At 41.3% G+C, this 17847-nt stretch overlaps 1 protein-coding gene across 5 annotated transcripts in view; it reads left to right on the forward strand.

Annotated features, from left to right (window-relative positions):
• TENM2 (teneurin transmembrane protein 2) overlaps positions 1-17847 on the forward strand; it is a 742100-nt gene that overhangs the window by 669443 nt on the left and 54810 nt on the right. For all 5 annotated transcript variants that reach the window (XM_032124698.1, XM_032124699.1, XM_032124697.1 and 2 more), the window contains one exon: positions 16022-16168. In XM_032124698.1, coding sequence (XP_031980589.1) covers positions 16022-16168 — 147 coding nt within the window. The remainder of the gene's footprint in view (positions 1-16021; positions 16169-17847) is intronic.

Raw genomic sequence — 17847 nt, forward strand, 5'->3', positions numbered from 1 at the left:
CAGGTTCCATACTATGTAGATGGCTCTTGCTTGGGATTTCTGGTTCTGGTTTGTAACTTGGCAAATTCCTGTGCCCAACACTGAAATAATACTGGCTACTTTTGTGGATCAGGGATGAGTAAACTTTCTAAACTCTTTCTGTGGCACTAAGGAATCCAGAACTGCAATATGCAACCACTTAATTTTATCACAGCCAAGCAAGGTAGCTGATTATGAATACTTGGAAGAAAATATTCTGTGTAGAGATTTATGTATAGTGAGAGTGGTTTGACTTTCAAGGAGTTTAGAAACAGAATTCCTTTTCGTTTGCAGAATTTTCAGGGGCAGCTGGGGATCTTTTTTGGCTGAAAGGCAAGCTTATTCATGAGGAAGAACTTTCCTGTTTGCATTCTTTGCTGAGGGCTTCCTGTAAATGATTGAAACATGTCACAGCTTGGTATCAGAACACTTGAGTGGCTTTTTTCTTTCTCTTTTTACAGGATATTTGTGGAACATGACCTTATTTCTTTCCTTTCTAGCCCAAAAAATTTAATGAGTATGTTTTCAGCATAACTTCCTGCATTTTGTCTGGTACTTCAAAGGTGCACCCAGAAGATACTGGTGAATAGTTTCCCAAACTAAAACCACATTTCTTTTTCTCCTTTTGGAGGGGCTTCTTCATGAGTTATATTGATTTTCTGGCCAATTCTTGAACTCTTAAAAGACCACAAAAAGAGAGGGAGGGCAATCAATCAGCGAGCTGATCTGACTTTTGAAAGGGCAGAGCCGATTATGCTGTTCATAGCAGTATTCCCAGAGTCAGACAATCTTCTCTTCTCCTGCAGATAATATTTTCTGTATTATTTTGTACCCTGTGGTGTCAAGCAGAGCTTCAGCAAGTGACTGAATTACACAGTGTTTCTGGAAACAAAACAAAGACATGGGAATGCTTGTAAGAGGTCAGTGACATGGGTTGTATAGAGATAGAAAGGCAGTACTGGATCTTGAGAAATAGATATGTATATACATATGTGTAATATTTATACTTACTAAGAAAGGAATACAAAGGAGAACAATACCTGCCCATCCTTTTGAGACCTGCTGTTCGTGTTCCTGTTAAAGATACCTTTTCTTGATCACTTCCATTCTTCTTATACATTCTCAAGGTATCATTCTTGCATCTTCAGTATCAGTTTCACATAATCTTTCATGCTTGAAGATGCAAATAAAGCCAAACGTGTTTTGCCTGACTGCTGCAAACTGTGGAATAATATTTCAGGTGCAAAGCTTTGCAAACTTTTTTTTTTTCAGCTTCTTGCCAATTTAGTATCAAATTAACAGTAGGATGCATTAGAAGTTAGAAACTTGTTTTCCTAAGATATTTAACGCATTTGAAATTCTCTACTCGATATTTTCTTAGTTTAATGTTGTATTAAAAATATTAATGTCAGAAATAAAAAGGAAAAAATGGTCTCTGTAGTACCTCTGAGGTGTCAGTTCAGGATTTTGCTGTGTGATCTATTTAGGGCTTCAGGGAAAAATGAAACTATTGAAAGCCTTCTCTTAAGCTGTCAGTTCTCTCCTGTGCAGTAACTGCTCACTGAGGATGAATACACACTGATGCTGAATATTGATACATCCTTCTTTCACTAAAAGTCCTTACTTAGACAGCTTTTTAAAAGATCTTAAGGAATGAATATGGGGCCTTGTTCAGGGCACAAGTTATGAGGTATCATGAGCCATTCTTATTGAAGAAAGTTTTTACGAAATTTATGTTATCCAGCTCTTTTCTCTTGTTCGTTCTTTCTTTCTTTCCATCCTTGTTCTGACCTGCTTATGAAATGCTCAATAGGATAACGATGCTTCTGGAGATTATTCCTGTGTGTCGCCTCAGCCTGTTTCATTTTACATATCGTTTTTCTGTACATATAAAAAGAAGCAAAGTTTGCTGTCCAGCAGAAATCATCGTAAATTATAATATAATATAATATAATATAATATAATATAATATATCTCATTTGCCCAAAGAAATTGCAAACATAATTTGAGTTACTGAAATGTAAGAGCTAAATACAAACTTGAGTATTCTTAAAGGCATTTGGGTCTGATGTTTTCAGTCCATGTTCATCTCTTCATGTTGAAAGTGAAAATAATTGGAATAATCCTGAGTTGCTATTACCTGATTTATAGCTGCCAAGAAATTGTGACCAACTGTGTAGATTTCTACAATTTCCAGCACATTCTGCTGTCGTGTTTTCAGTGATGTAGTGTTGATTGGCATATAACTGTCCATCTCAGGCTGCCAGTTGTCTTCAAAACACATCCATGCTGGGATAGATGGAGACAAAGCAGTGCTGGTGTCTCATTAATCAGCAGTTCACAGTCATGCTGCTGAAAGCCAAAGGAAAAGCAGGACATGATATATTAAGCTTGCTGTGTTTGTCGTCATCCCCTCTTCGTTCACTAACTGGATTAGAGCAGAAAGGGTTCATGGCCCAGCTGTTCCCTGAGGATTTTCAACTCTGGGAGCTGACCATGAGCACTGCACACTGCACACTTAAATATTTCACTCAAAAAGAGGACCTCTCTTAAACAGTTAAGCAGTTTTCATGGAAGAGTAGCAGGTTTGCTTTCACAAAGGCTTCGGTGTGACATGGATCATAACATTATCCTTAATGAAAATTTAGGCAGAGGAGATGTGGCTGTCTGCTTATCCATGTGAAGCTTTTCTCCCTCTTGCTCTACTACACTTAAAAGATATTTTTACCCCTGCCTTACTGTGATCAGCCATTTGTGTGGCCCATGAGTGGTGTCTGACATCCGGGATGGATTTTCTTGTGGTGGCTCACTGGTTTTTGGGAGCTGTGCCGCTGTGAGTCCCAGATGTTCAAGTGTCAGACAGTCTCTGGGTTCTCTCAAGCACGGTTCTCGAAACAGCCCCCAAAGTCCTGTCCACCTCACTTGCACTTCCTCTGTTCCACAATGCCTTTTCAAAGGCCATGGGTGTCCATGCATGGGTGTCCATGCATTCTGGACCTAGGAGCCATAATTTTGACAACCAACCATCTAAATTCATTGCTTTTTTTCCTAATTCCACTGTATTTTTAGTTTCTATTTGCAGTTTTTAATAGTCCAGTGCAAAGCAAGTTGATCAAATTCAGCATCAATAGACTGTGGCTTGCTTTCAAAGTGCTGTAAAATAAGATACCATCAAAATAGCTGCTAGAAAACATTGAGGTATTTCTTTTTTAAATGTTCCAGCTTGATTAGGGTAGATTGAACTACATGAGCTAATAGTTAATTGTTCATATATTTGAAAAGTATAAACACTTCTAAAATTTTAATTTATTTTTACATGAACCCATATAAAGATGAGTTTCTTCTCTGTTTAATTATAAAATTTCAGATGAATATTTTCTTAGGTAGATGTTGGAAGACTAAAGTTATTTAAGAGTCTGAAAAATGAGTAAGATTCAGAATTCTTCTAGACCACATATGTTTTAATTTGCCTTCAATTAATTTTTTGTAGCATTGAACAACTGAGCTAAAGAACCACAGTTCATCAAGATGCAGTCCCCATTCTGAAAAGAATTAGTAGGGATAATAACTTTGGAATCTAAGAAGTGAATATAATGGTGTAATTGTAATTAAAACCATTCTTTTTAATTAAAAACTAAATCAGTTTGTAGTGAAAAATATTACTAGGTTGCTAGGTTGTGATTTTAGGTTAGAAGCAATATTAAAAGGACAATTATCCAAAAGCACAAATTATCAAAGGAAAAAAAATAGCAGTTTAGGAATAGCATTTTTTGCCTTGTTCATGGTGGTTTATTGATTTTAAAAGTGGTGCTGCTTCAAATACTGTGATTTTCCAATTGTTAGGAATCAAACAGAATTGCTGAGTTTCTTGTGGAAGGAGTTCCTCAAGAATAGCACTGAAGCTATTTCTGTAAGTTTACCATGTACAAACACAAACCCCTAAATGCCCCAGGTGCTGATTCTCCTAAAAACAGAGACACATTAGTACAGATGAGAGAACTGACTTTTTGTTTTAATCACTGGGAATTCCAGAGAGTAGAACTCAGTCAACACAGTTTAAATATAAACTGATCTGTCTGCTTTCCATTCCACAAAGCAAGAAAAAATGCATGTATGCTGGGTTACAGATCACTTATCTCTCAAACGAACAGAGGAATTAGCATTATAGCATTCAGTCTCACAGTGGAAGATAGTGTGCTCAGAATTAAGTAGTTCTATAAAAAGAAGGGTGTTTCCACTTCCCCTTCCTTATTTTATTTTTAAATTGTAGAATCCCTTGGATTTGAACCGTAAATGTATCACTGTAAGCAAGAAGCCATAAATCATTATTTACTGTTGGTAAGTGAAAAACACAATATGAATTTGTTAAAATGTTTGCAGATTTTGATTAATCCTTACTTTTTTTTTTTTAAGGGTAGTTTGATAACAGTACAGGAAAAGCAGTAGCAATGTGCCTTTTCTTGTTTCAAAAAAAATTGAGAAGATGTTTTAGGTTTAAGACAGAAAATCACTGCATAGGAGTTTGTTAGGATTCTGAAATGGAGGTTTACACTGCTCCCATGTGGCATTGCTAATAGCTGAATCAGGGTGGGGGGAGTGTAATGACACAGATTTTTAGATAAAATTCATCTTCTTGTTGGCTTTGGAAACTAGGGGTAAAACTGCTTTTTTGTTACTGTCTCCCTTGGATCATTATTAATTGATTCTTTATCATGAAACCAATCCATATATATCTTCATTGTGTCCTGTGAATGTTTGAAAATTTTTTTTTTTTTTTTTTTTTGGCAAAGTAAGTCAGAAATATTGATTTAGAATGGAGAAAGCCTTCCATATTTAGAGAACAGAGTATCAGAGTCAAGGTCACCCTGTTTGTGAAGGCTGAATGGACAACAGTCACTTGAAGGGAATAGTGGGTGAGTTACACAGCCACTGTTGAGTTACAGAGCCAGTATTAAATTGTTCCTGCAAAATTCCTCGCAGAGGTGGTCATGGACCAGAAACCCAAACAGTGCCCAGACCCTGTTGTTCTTGCACTGAAGGGGAAATGAAAAAGTCTGCATAGATGTCTAAGCATTACCTTGCTGTTGCAGCTTTCCCTAATTCAGATCCAGAGGGGCCCAGAGATGTTATCAGCTTTATGATTTTTCATTGGAATCTTTTGTTGTATATTCCATAACAATTCTGATTGCTTATATGTTGAGTGAAAAAGTGAATCAAAATCGCTCAGACCCTTAATTACAAACAGTCATTCATATACTTAATCAAAAGGGTTAATTAGCAATGAAACACAGACTTTTTGGATACTAAAGACAGTATCCAAAAGATACAGGAGACTGAAATGTCTCCTAAAATTGTTAAAATTTCCATACCACATGAAAGGTTTTTTTTAAAAAATACAATTAAGACAATGTTTATTACAATCTAATTATATCCCCATTCCTTTTAATCTTTCAATCTTCCATACACAAAGAATTTGCTAAGTAAAATCTGTCATCTTTGACCAGTATTTGTGTTTCTAGTTACCATGAAATTCCAAAGATCCTCATTAACGAATTTAAAAGCATTACTGCATGGAAAGTTTAAAGTATGAGATGCTTTGTAAAGGGAAATATTTATTCAGCAGAACTGGGGGAATTTAACGCATGTGCCTTCCATTAAAGACTGCATCTATTTATTCAACTTTTATAGTTACAGTTTCCCCTAATCTATTAAGGATTTTTGTCAGAATTTCTGAGATAAAACACTTCAGTTTTAAAAATTCCTAGCAAGTTGTATATAATGTATCTGATTTCTTAAGGTGAGCATTCCTATTGATACTAAATGGGAGATTTCATAAAGTTATTTGGAGAGTATGTCCCCAGATCTTAATTATTTTGTTATTTTCTGTATTTTAATGCTTGAGATAAAGATTTATGAAATGTGAAGAAAGATGTCACTCAAAAGTGAACAAATGACAGTGAAGTGGAAAGGAAAATGTCGTCTCTATCAAGTATTGCTTCTGATTTTTTGTCCTGTGACTAAAAATTATAGGTTTATTAAAGATGAACTTTCACAGGGCTACTGCTACTGATCCCTTACTTGAATTAGGTAACTTCATTCCAGCCTAGGAAATAATTACAATTAGTAAGTTGTTTCCTTCAGAGCGAGAAGCAGGGATTCATGCTGGAGAACCCACAAAGAAGTCTTGTGTTGACAGATTTGTACCTTGAGGAGCAAGGCTGGGTCACTAACTGCAGGAGAGCTTTTCCAGTGAGTGACACCGTTAAAAAGGATTTTGGCAGCAACTTCCTGACTGCTTACAGCAGTTTTAGAGTAAATTGGATATGCACTGTTCCTGATTAAACACATTCCCACATACGTGTTTACCCTGAAAGTCAGAGCTTGTCCCCAAGTTCACTTTGCTTGATTGTGGATCTTACAGAGTCAAACTGCATCAAAGTTCAGGGGACATTCTGATGTTGCAAGGTGTTCTCTTGTCCTCTGCTCATGGCACACGAGTGGAACCTGCTGGAAATCCTCTGCAGCTCCAGTCCAGGCAGGATTGTCTTGGTGCTCCCAGCTTAAGAACTGCTGCTGAGCAGTGGGAAAAGGCTGCACCCTGCTGGGGTTCACAGCTCTGAACAAATGGTCATTAGCTAAAGGAAAGCCCAATTAGTATGTTTCTAGCATGTTCCTTGAAATGTGATGGCAGTTCAGCTGTGTGTAAGCAATGAGCAGTGACACCATACCCCACTGAAATTACGGGAAACAGGCAGAGTGTGGTAACCTAAATTATGGTTTTATTTGAATGCTAAGGGTCAGTAATGCTGGTCTTCAGGGCAATCTCATATTCTGGTACCTGTCTCCTGAAACTTTTCTAAGATAAGTAATAACCTGGATAGAAAATAAAAATTTCTTTGACATCTGTTTGTTATGTTTAGAGATACTGTGAGCTACTCATGCTGTATTTTCAGCATGGCAAAGAAAGAGTTAATTACACAAAACTCTAGCAAATTGTCTTTTAGCTGTCCCTTGCATAGACCTTAGATTTTTCTTTATTATTTGTTATGAAATTCCTTTTAATTTGTTTCTGCTTTTCCGTGTTTGTTTGGGATTTTTTTTTCTGAACTAAAGCAAATATCCTGACAGTACATAGCTGTCCACCTTTTTGCTTGACATGAATCAGTGAATGAAGTTTATTAATTCAATATACTGATTGTCCTGGTCATACAATCCTGTTGCAGCTGAGGTGGAGTGGTCTCTAGATTTCGTGGCTGCATCTCCCACTCCCTTACCTTGTGTTTCTCCTCCTAAGTGCTCCTGGGAAACAGTCCCAGCCTAAGAAGTGACAACCTGCCTGCCCCAGGATGGCTTCCAAACTGCCAAATGTAGATGCAAGGCAATCAAGTTAAAAGTCTCAGTGATGCTTCTGATGGCTTCAACAGAGAAATGGAAAAGAAATGCTCTGCCCAGCAGCAGAAAGACTTAAGTATTCGTTCCAGAGAATTAAGGCCACTTCTAGTGAGGCGAGGGGAGGAGCAGAGCCATCAGTTGCCTGGTAGTAAATATGTTTAATGTAAAGCAAGCAGAGCTTAAAGAGCTTATTTCTCTTCCAAATTTCTTCCCAAGTGCAGATTAAATACTCTTGGCTTTCTTGGGGTGAGATGGAGAAGGTGATCTCCCTAATAAATCAAAATCACTTTCACAAATTATTTAGAATTTAAATATCAAAGCAACTGGCTATATCGGAAGGATTATGAGGTTTCTTTCTTCACCATGTAAACAGATAGAAAAAGGAACAAAAAGAGAACTGTTTTATGCATGCAGGATTTAAACCAGTTCATTTGTGAACACTACAGTTTTATTTCTGTAGCTTTTATTAGTTATTTGTGCGGTTGGTAGATATAAAAATTGGAAAATGGCATGATATTCATGAGGCTTATGTATATTGACAAGGGATGCAGAATGGTGCCTTGCACTTTGGAATTAAAGGGATGTTTATAAAGTATATTTTACGTACTGAAATATTCATCCTCTATCCTATATCTGCCAAACAACTCAGCATACACAAATACTCACATAGCTCAGAATGCAATGCTTATCTGTTTTAATTTGTTTTGTATACATTGCCTATGTGGTGGAATACTGCTCCTAGGTCATGAGCATTATTTCATACTTTGTATTTGTGGATATTCAAACTCCATAAATTCTATCCTCAACAAACACGTGAGATATATTTATCTTAATATTCAAATAGCCATTATTTTTGGTCACTTGTAATCATATTTTACTGTCATGAAGATTTAGGATTGCTGCAAGCCAGAAGGCATATGAGAAGCATTTAGTGTATTGCTACCATTTTTCATTCCAAACTATTCCAAAATGCTTCGTAAAAACTTCTGGTTTTTTCTTTGGCCCTTTCTTTGGATTTTTCTTTGGGACAGTTGGAATGTTGGAACTCTGAAGTCCAAACCCATGCAGTGTGCAGCCATTTAATGGAATCAATGTGATTAGTACTTTAAGAAGATCAGCTGCAAAATATAATGCACATGTCTATATAGTGCTTTTCATCCTGAAGGGACTCCAAAGTTCTGTATCAAATTTAGGGGACAGAACGTACTAATCTGGCACACAGTAATAGAGGGAAATGCCTACTTATGTTAAGGCTCATATTTATTCTTCTGTTAGAGATAACCTGCACACTTACACAGGATCAGCATTTGCATACCTGAAAGTTAATTGCTAAATTATAAATTCTATGCAGGCATTAATATCTAATGAATAGCAAGCAATTGTATTTTAATAGTGCCTGAGAAAACTGGGATTCCCTGCCCTGAGAATTATGAAATAAAAAGCTCTAAAGCCAAAGGGATCATAGGTAATTCAGTTTAGAAGGGATGTGAGGAGGTCAACTGGCCCAACCTCTCCTTCAAAGTAGGGTGGTTATGAGGGCAGACATCAGACTCGGGCCCGTAGTTTTTAGGGCAGACTCCTTACAAGCCCCCTGTTCCCCTGGACAGGCTGTTACCACTCAGTGCCCTTGCTGTGCATCTTCTGCAGTGTGTTGAGCTGCTGAAGCAGTTTATAACCTCTGCTTATTCTCACTGCAATTCCCTACTTGTGTATTCGTGTGTGTGTGCACGAATCCCATTCCCTCACACTACTGAATTCAAACTGAATTTGAAATACTGATGAAAACTACTAAGTAGCACTGATGTAGGGGGAGCAGTTCTGTTTGGTCACTCTAAATGCTAACTTGGCTTATGGGGCATTTTGATTGACTTAAACTCCCCTATTTTTTTAATTTTTTTGTATGTTAAAGGAGTTGTGGTCAAAGAAATGCAATTAGCATTTGGAGAAAAAGTGTGTAATATGTGATTTTTATTTTTTATCTGTATGTGGAGGTTCTCATCGAAGGAGTAAAGAAATGCGTTCCTCCTCTATGCCATGTATGGAGGATTTGTGAAGTGAAAAAAAGTAGTTTGAAGCTAATGACTGAACTGAGAATGTCTTCCTCCAAAAATCCTAAATTGCATTAAGTCTAGATTACACTGCAATTAGGTTAGATATTTTAAATATGAAGTCAGTGTTTTGCTTGTTGCCCTTCAATTGACTGAATTTACACATCATGTCTCATAGGTCACTTTATCATTACACTGCCACAAAACTATTTATGTAGATGTTATTTTAGAGATAAATCGAACTTGAGAAGGTGTCTTTCTCAGAAAGGATATTACATATTACGAAGGATGATGCCAGTGCTTGTATGTGATATCAGGAACATTAATACAGTAAAAGATTATGGTTGTGGTAGTAGTTTTATGAATGCAATTTCACCTGGAATTATATTCTAAATGGATTTTGTTAGAGTAAGATTAATTTGAAAGACCCAGCTATCTTAAGTACAAATTTTACTGCATCTATTATGTATCTTTTTATGGGGTGTATGAATAGGAGTTGGATATGAGTCTTGTTTGAAAAGAATACACTGTGTAACTCAAATGTGCTGGTAGAGTCAAATTTTAGCTCCTGCTCAAAATTTCAGCAAATAACCTGCTTGGCCTCTAGAAAGAACAGTGTGGCTCTGCTACAGCTTTTGGGCTGCAGCGGTTTCTTAACTTACATTTGACATAACTTCTTTGCTCGTGCTGGTGCACCATTGAAACTTGTCACCTGATCCTGGCAAAGCCATGGGACATGGCATTGGGTTCTGTGCAGGAGGTGAGGTGTCTTTGTGCACACATTCACAATTTTGGGGTGCAGAGAGAACCCTGCCTGGTTGTCACAGAGCACTTGAACTTCAGCATTGCAGAGGCTTCTCAGTCTGATGACTGAACTTCCCTAAGACAGTCTCTCTTCCTTCTGGAAACTGTCTGTTCTATGTATAAGTAGCCCAAATTCTGGGCTCAGCTAAAGTTCTGTGTGCATACTCAGCCATCTGAGCAGACATGGACTTTTTGATTATTGGTCTGTTTGGTTTCCTCAAGTCTCAGGACAGTGTAGCACAAACTGTCCCCTCTTTTCCCTGCCCAGCTGTTGGCAGCTTGGAGCAGGGGTCACACCAAAAGCTGTGACAGAGAACTCTGTTGGTTGTGCACAAGAGGGAGACCTGGAGGGTGTCTCCCCCACAAGTCACAGGAGCCCACCTGCTTGAGTCACTTAACATGAAGTTGGAGAACATGGAATGTTCTGGGAGCAGTCCCCTGTTAACAAGGCATGAAGGTCTTGCACCCCTGGGGTTTTCTTCAGTCTCAAATTTTTGTGACCTATACTGCAACATGAGCTTCCCACTCTTTTAGTTTGTGTTTGTCTCTGTATCTCTTTTGTTCTTTTTCTTCAGAATGATGCAAGTGACTTTTCTTGACACTTTTTCATACCAGCAGTTCCCTTTTGTGTGAGCTTTACTTCTAAACAGCCACACATGGTTTTTTCTCCTATTTCTCTGGTTTTTTTGGAAAGCTGGATATTCCCTGAGTTCCTGCCTTTATGTGTAAAGACTGGAATTGCATGGATAGATAGTAGATAGAATTTAGGGGGAAATTCTGTTATGATATACATATCCCAGGCAATTTAAGGAATCCTACTTAAAATTACTGGTTGTTTGTCTGCACAGGAGGTAGAGTGGAGGATTTCAGGGTTCTTTAAACATACTTTTTGGCCTTTCTTTTTTTTTTCAGCCTGTTCAATAAATAAAATTTTATCTGGGCCAGTCTGTAGTTCTAACTCAGGCATGTATTCATCTGCACAGCACATCAGCAAGTAGATATTTATTCTTTACTCCTTTTTTTGATGTGTACCTTAAAGAGATATTTAGAGTGTTGAGTAGTTTTAAACAAAATATTTTCTCAAAAAAAGAAAGGAAAAAAAGAAGCAGCAAGGCAGGCAGGCAGAGCACTCTGGTGACAAACACTTCAGTGCCACGGAGAAGCTCCTGCTCCTCTGGAAAGCAGCAGCTCGGCTGTGGTGCATGAGCAGCGACGCTGGGCTTTGTGCTGCACTGAGAGCCTGGCTTCATTCTTAGCAATTTGTCAATCAGTGTCAGCACCCTGCTTCAGAGACCTGGGCTGGTGCCTCTGCATGGCTCCAGCCTGTTCTGGAACTGTCCAGACTCACTCAAAGGGGCCTCACCTCTTGCTCAACCAACACTCTATTTCACTGACATGTGTTTAGTTATGTGTTTGGGGTTTGAGTTTATTTCAGTTGAAGTATTACTCTGTAGAAAATGACTTGTGCATGTGCCTACAATAACACTGTGTCATTTTTATTTGTATGCCCTTTCTTTGGCTTTAACTAAGCCCTGCAGGCTTTGGAATTGAAGGATTAAAAAATAACAATAGCAAATAAAAAGCATAATTCTATTTTCAATGTTGCTAGGTACCTCATTCTATGTACCTCATTTATTATTTGCTAGATAGCTGTAGGCATACCAGCAGCTCACTGAAGGAATGAACAGAAAATATGAAAACAGTGATTATCCTCTAAAATCCAAATTAAACAGGCTATTGTCATTACTGCTTTTATGTCGTTTCTCTAAATTCTTTAGGTACCATCATATCCCAGACTACTTTTATTTGCTACAGTTCTGTAGTTAACAGCTGTAATGAGAAGAGGAGGATTGAAATGTAATTTAAATGTTCCCCTTGAAACTCGTGTGCATCCTGTGATTGAGAAAACACTGTGCTGTAGAACACACTCTTCACTGCAGGGCTTCTTCACCCACAGGACCACCTGGTCCAGCCTCAGCTGAAGTCACTGGGAAGGCTCCAGTGGCTGCCAGCAGACTTAGTTCAGGATGTGTGAAACGAGGTAATGTGGAAAGATGAGAGACCATATTCCAGACTGTAGCTGCACCACATGTGCACTAAATGGGGAGAGCTGCTAGGAACCCATTCTGCTGGAAGATGCTGTTTGGAGAATAAATGGCTGATAGCATAGGATCAGAAGGACTCAAAAGACATAAGATCTTGATTTACTTCTGTCTTTCCATGTACAAACTTGAGCAGAGGCTAAAAGCATCATCCTTTTCTCTATGTGCTTACGAGATGCCACTTAGATTTTTTTTTTTCCTTCATCTCTCCTATTCTCTTTTTTTCCTTTAGTTATACTCAGAGGCTACCTCTCCCATCAGAGTTTGGAAACTTTAAAAGAGCAAGGTTTCTCTAACTTCTCTTTCCCTGTCCGCCCTTTCCCTTTCTTTTTTTTCAGAAAGATTTTCCTCACCATAAGTGGGAGTTCTGATGATTCTGACTGAAACCACATATTAGTTGGGCAGACTTTATGTTTTAGTTTAGTTAAAATGTTTGGTGTGGAGTTTAAAGTAGTTTATGCAATGGAAGATCTATATATGTGTGGGAAGCTGGACATGTGTATTTGTATACCTGGAGTTTGGGAGTACCAGAGTGAAAAGAAGCTCTCTGTGCAGCATTATCCAAAATTGGATTAGAATTCTTGATATACTGCCTAGATACTGGAAATTATTTTTCCAAGTTCAAAAATGAAGTAATCATTTTACAATTTAATCTAAGAATATTTTCACTGTAGATGAAACCTGGGAGTATTCTCTTATATAAATATATATGTAAATATATCCAGCACTCTCCATTTTTGAACCAAGCACTGGCCATATTATGGTTTTTGCTATTCAAAGTGATTCTGACTCTGGTGTCTCTCATATGCTCATCGCAGATTCCTGATGCAACACTGGAAAATGTACTGAAATCTTCCTTGCTATTTTAATTGTAAATTCATATGTACTTGTAGTAAAGCTCCCAATTTCCAATCCCACAGGCAAGTTGGAGATAGAGAGAAGGGAGGCTGCATTAGTGTTTCACCTTTAGCAGCAGCTAGAAAAGTGTGAGACACTTGAACGGCTGTTGCCTGTACTCTGCCTGTTCTGTGAATAAATAGGTTGTCAATCTAGCACTTTGAACAAGCACTTTCTTCTTTTTTAACCTTGCTTCTTGACATTTTCCATTAAGCATACTGTAATGGAAGAGATGAGGAGAATTTCTCTACACACCAGGAATAGCAACCTGTCTGCTTAGCACGAAAGGCCCTTTTCCATGCGATCACTGGGAGCTTCATCCCACGCTGGATTGCTTCTTGAGATTAGACGCTGATAGCCCTTCTCTCTGTCACTGTGACTGCCTGGCTCTGGGAGAATTCCCCAGCCAGCCAGGAGGCAGCACACTGCTGAGTGTGGCTGCACCATGAAAGCAGGCTCTGACAAAGCACCGAGTGCTGGGTGTGCTTCCTGCAGTGAGCGTGTCCAGCAAAGGCCATCTGTCCAGCTGTGGCACTGAGCCTTGGTTGAAGCTCTGAAGGCTCCTCAGGCAGGCACTTTGTCACCTTGTCTACTCCTCAAACCCCTTGATGGCCACCAAGCCCATGAGATATGTGGAAATCCTGTGTGTGCAGAGGATGTTCATCAGTACTAATCCCTGCTCACATGCACAGGCAGGTAGAGTTAAATAGAGATAGTAGGTGCAATTCCTAAATATAAGCCTTTTTTAGAAGAAAACTGGTTATTACTAGATCATAATGGAGCTCTGATTTCTGGTTGGTCTAACAGACTAGAATGCTGTATAGATATTTGCTTGAAGAAAGGCGAAACCAGAAATCCGTATTTATACATAGGCATGTACAGAGACAGAACCATGCAAAATGCCTAAGTAGTTGTCCATTACTTAAAGCTGTTTCAAAGCTAATTCATCATTAACTTAATAAATCTTTTTAAGGAAGATATTATTGTCCAAGTACTTGGATCCTATTGTAGTCTACTGCTGTTCATTCCCTTCCTTCTGATATTTATGCTATTCAAACACCAGCTCTGTCTGTGGAAGGCTGCAGTTAAATAGGCTCTGTGGAGGTAGCATAGTGTTTCCTAGCAACACCATGTCCATGGCAGTGATGCTGCCTTCCCTCTCTACACTAAACGCAAAGTCATGTCCATTAATCCCCAGCTGCACTTAAAACTTTTCAGGGATTTTGCTAGCTCCCTACTGTTCATGTTTTCATCTTGCTCATATGCTGCAAGGCAAACTGCTTCAGTGATTTAATTCTCTTTGGTGCCTCAGTATAAAACCAACCGTGTGTGTATATTCACAATTACTATTTGTTCTTCGTTTAAAACAAATAATTTGTCCTATACTGTGATGCCTCCCCTCAAACTTTATCATTTTGGTCATTCAAACAACCTGACAAATGAAAGAGATAAACTAAATGTCTTGAAAATCTATTACCTGTGCTGCAAAAGTAACTGAATTTTTTTAAGCTAAAATACGTGGTGGCAAAATAACCCTAAATTTAAGTGTAAGGAGCATTTTATTTTTTTAATACACAACAACATTGAAATAAAACTCATAGGACTTGTTTCTATCTGCTGACAGCTTTCTGTGTACCATGAACTGAATAGTCTTTGCCCTGTTGTGATACCAGCTGAGTGAGTTCCAGGGATATCACTTTGTTGGATGGGAAACTCCTGCAGCATTGTGAGAATGAATCTGGGGTCAGAGAAACTGCTCTCTGACTTCACCTGGCTACAGCCAAGGCAGCTGGGAGGAGCAGGAAGAGACAAACTCCAAGCTGTGGTTTATAAAAACACACACCCATCGTCAGGCAACACAGCCTTCTCCTCCTGCTCAGACTCGTGAAGAGGTGCTGTGAGAGGTTTGCTGCAGGCCTCAAATCTTCTGTCACCCCACAGACAAATACTCATGCTTGTGTGGATTGGGTGTTGATAGATGTGATTGTATATACCAAGGCTGCAGTTTGGTTTTCTTACCCTTTTTCATAATGAATATTCAGTCAGATAGAAGAGTGTCTCCTGAGACTCATTTACTTCCCAGAAAGAGGAGTCGAGGTATTCTATCATCTATGGACATTTGTTAGAACATGTAAGCAGCTTAGCTAATTAATATTTTTGTTCCTAATTTGGCTCTTGCTATACAATAAGTCATGTCATATTCATAATCAATTCAAAACATACATCTTTGGAGGGCTATCTCTTCTAATAAGTTTTTCAGAAAGTGTAAGATGTTACACCAAAATATGAGTAAACTTAGTGTTAAATAAGTAGGTATTCTAAAATTACTGTCAATGAAGGAAAATATTTTCAAAACTGTTTATTTAAACTTTGTGTTTAGAGACATTCTGGAGAATGATGCAACACACAATACAAAAAGTCCTCTGAGCATTGACGAGCTTGTTGAAGAAGGTGTTCTCCCTCCTGTGTGCACGCACATACAGTGAGAAAAATAAGAGACAGATCTTCTGTAAGCAGACTGTCATTTCTATCAGCTCAAGGTCTGAGTCTTTACAGGGTTCTTAAAACGTGTTACAGCAGGTAGGGCTCTTCCTCCCTTCGGCTTGAGCTAGATCCCCATTTCTCCAGGGTGTCCCCTTCCTTTACCGAGAGCGTTCCTGCCAAGTGGCAGGACCGAGCCTTTTTGTCTGCACAGTAGCACGGCCTGAGCGCAGCAGGGTGGGAGTGCCCTGGGCTCACCTTCTCCGTTTGTCCTCCCAGATGGCTGCCCGGACCTGTGCAATGGCAACGGGAGATGCACGCTGGGCCAGAACAGCTGGCAGTGCGTCTGCCAGAGCGGCTGGAGGGGGCCGGGATGCAGCGTCGCCATGGAAACCGCCTGTGCCGACAACAAGGATAACGAAGGAGGTGAGCAAAGGCTTTCGATCACAGTCCAAAAGAGCAGAGGGCTGCACACACCGGCCTTGGGAGTCATTGTCCTGCAGAAGGGCTGTGGCTGTCACTGCTGTCAGGTGTTCTCCAACAAAGGAGAGGGAGCTGCGGCCGTGCGGGACACGCAGGGACCCCCGGGCGGGAGGCTCAGTCCCACCCAAAGCCTCGGTGGGGGCACAGCAGAGCTGCCTGCTGCGGGCTCCTGGGGCACAGGAGCGGCAGAGGAGCTCCCTGTGCCCGTGTGCCCCTCGGAGCAGCTGACAGAGCCACCTTGTACTGTCCGTGCTGGGACCGCGCTGTCCTGTGCACAGCCCCTGTCCGGCTGTCCCCTGCTGTCACACAGCCCCTGTCCGGCTGTCCCCTGCTCTCACACAGTCCCTGCCAGGCTGTCCCCTGCTCTCACACAGTCCCTGCCAGGCTGTCCCCTGCTGTCACACAGCCCCTGTCCGGCTGTCCCCTGCTCTCACACAGCCCCTGTCAGGCTGTCCCCTGCTCTCACACAGCCCCTGTCCGGCTGTCCCCTGCTCTCACACAGCCCCTGTCCGACTGTCCCCTGCTGTCACACAGCCCCTGTCCGGCTGTCCCTTGCTGTCACACAGTCCCTGTCCAGCTGTCCCCTGCTGTCACACAGCCCCTGTCCGACTGTCCCTTGCTCTCACACAGCCCCTGCCAGGCTGTCCCCTGCTGTCACACAGCCCCTACCACGCTGTGCCTTGCTGTCACACAGCCTCTGTCCGACTGTCCCCTGCTCTCACACAGTCCCTGTCAGGCTGTCCCCTGCTATCACACAGCCCCTGTCCGGCTGTCCCCTGCTCTCACACAGCCCCTGTCAGGCTGTCCCCTGCTCTCACACAGCCCCTGTCCGACTGTCCCCTGCTCTCACACAGCCCCTGTCCGGCTGTCCCCTGCTGTCACACAGCCCCTGTCCGACTGTCCCCTGCTGCCACACAGTCCCTGTCAGGCTGTCCCCTGCTCTCACACAGCCCCTGCCAGGCTGTCCCCTGCTCTCACACAGCCCCTGTCAGGCTGTCCCTTGCTATCACACAGCCCCTGTCCGACTGTCCCTTGCTCTCACACAGCCCCTGTCCGGCTGTCCCTTGCTCTCACACAGCCCCTGTCCGGCTGTCCCCTGCTCTCACACAGCCCCTGTCCGGCTGTCCCCTGCTCTCACACAGTCCCTGTCAGGCTGTCCCCTGCTCTCACACAGCCCCTGTCCGGCTGTCCCCTGCTCTCACACAGTCCCTGTCAGGCTGTCCCCTGCTCTCACACAGCCCCTGTCCGACTGTCCCCTGCTGTCACACAGCCCCTGCCAGGCTGTCCCTTGCTCTCACACAGTCCCTGTCAGGCTGTCCCCTGCTCTCACACAGCCCCTGTCCGGCTGTCCCCTGCTATCACACAGCCCCTGTCCGACTGTCCCCTGCTATCACACAGTCCCTGCCAGGCTGTCCCCTGCTCTCACACAGCCCCTGTCCAGCTGTCCCCTGCTCTCACACAGCCCCTGTCCGACTGTCCCCTGCTGTCACACAGCCCCTGTCCGGCTGTCCCCTGCTATCACACAGCCCCTGTCCGACTGTCCCCTGCTATCACACAGCCCCTGTCCGGCTGTCCCCTGCTGTCACACAGCCCCTGTCCAGCTGTCCCTTGCTGTCACACAG

Source organism: Corvus moneduloides, chromosome 15, assembly GCF_009650955.1.
Source record: "Corvus moneduloides isolate bCorMon1 chromosome 15, bCorMon1.pri, whole genome shotgun sequence".
Lineage (NCBI taxonomy): Eukaryota > Metazoa > Chordata > Aves > Passeriformes > Corvidae > Corvus > Corvus moneduloides.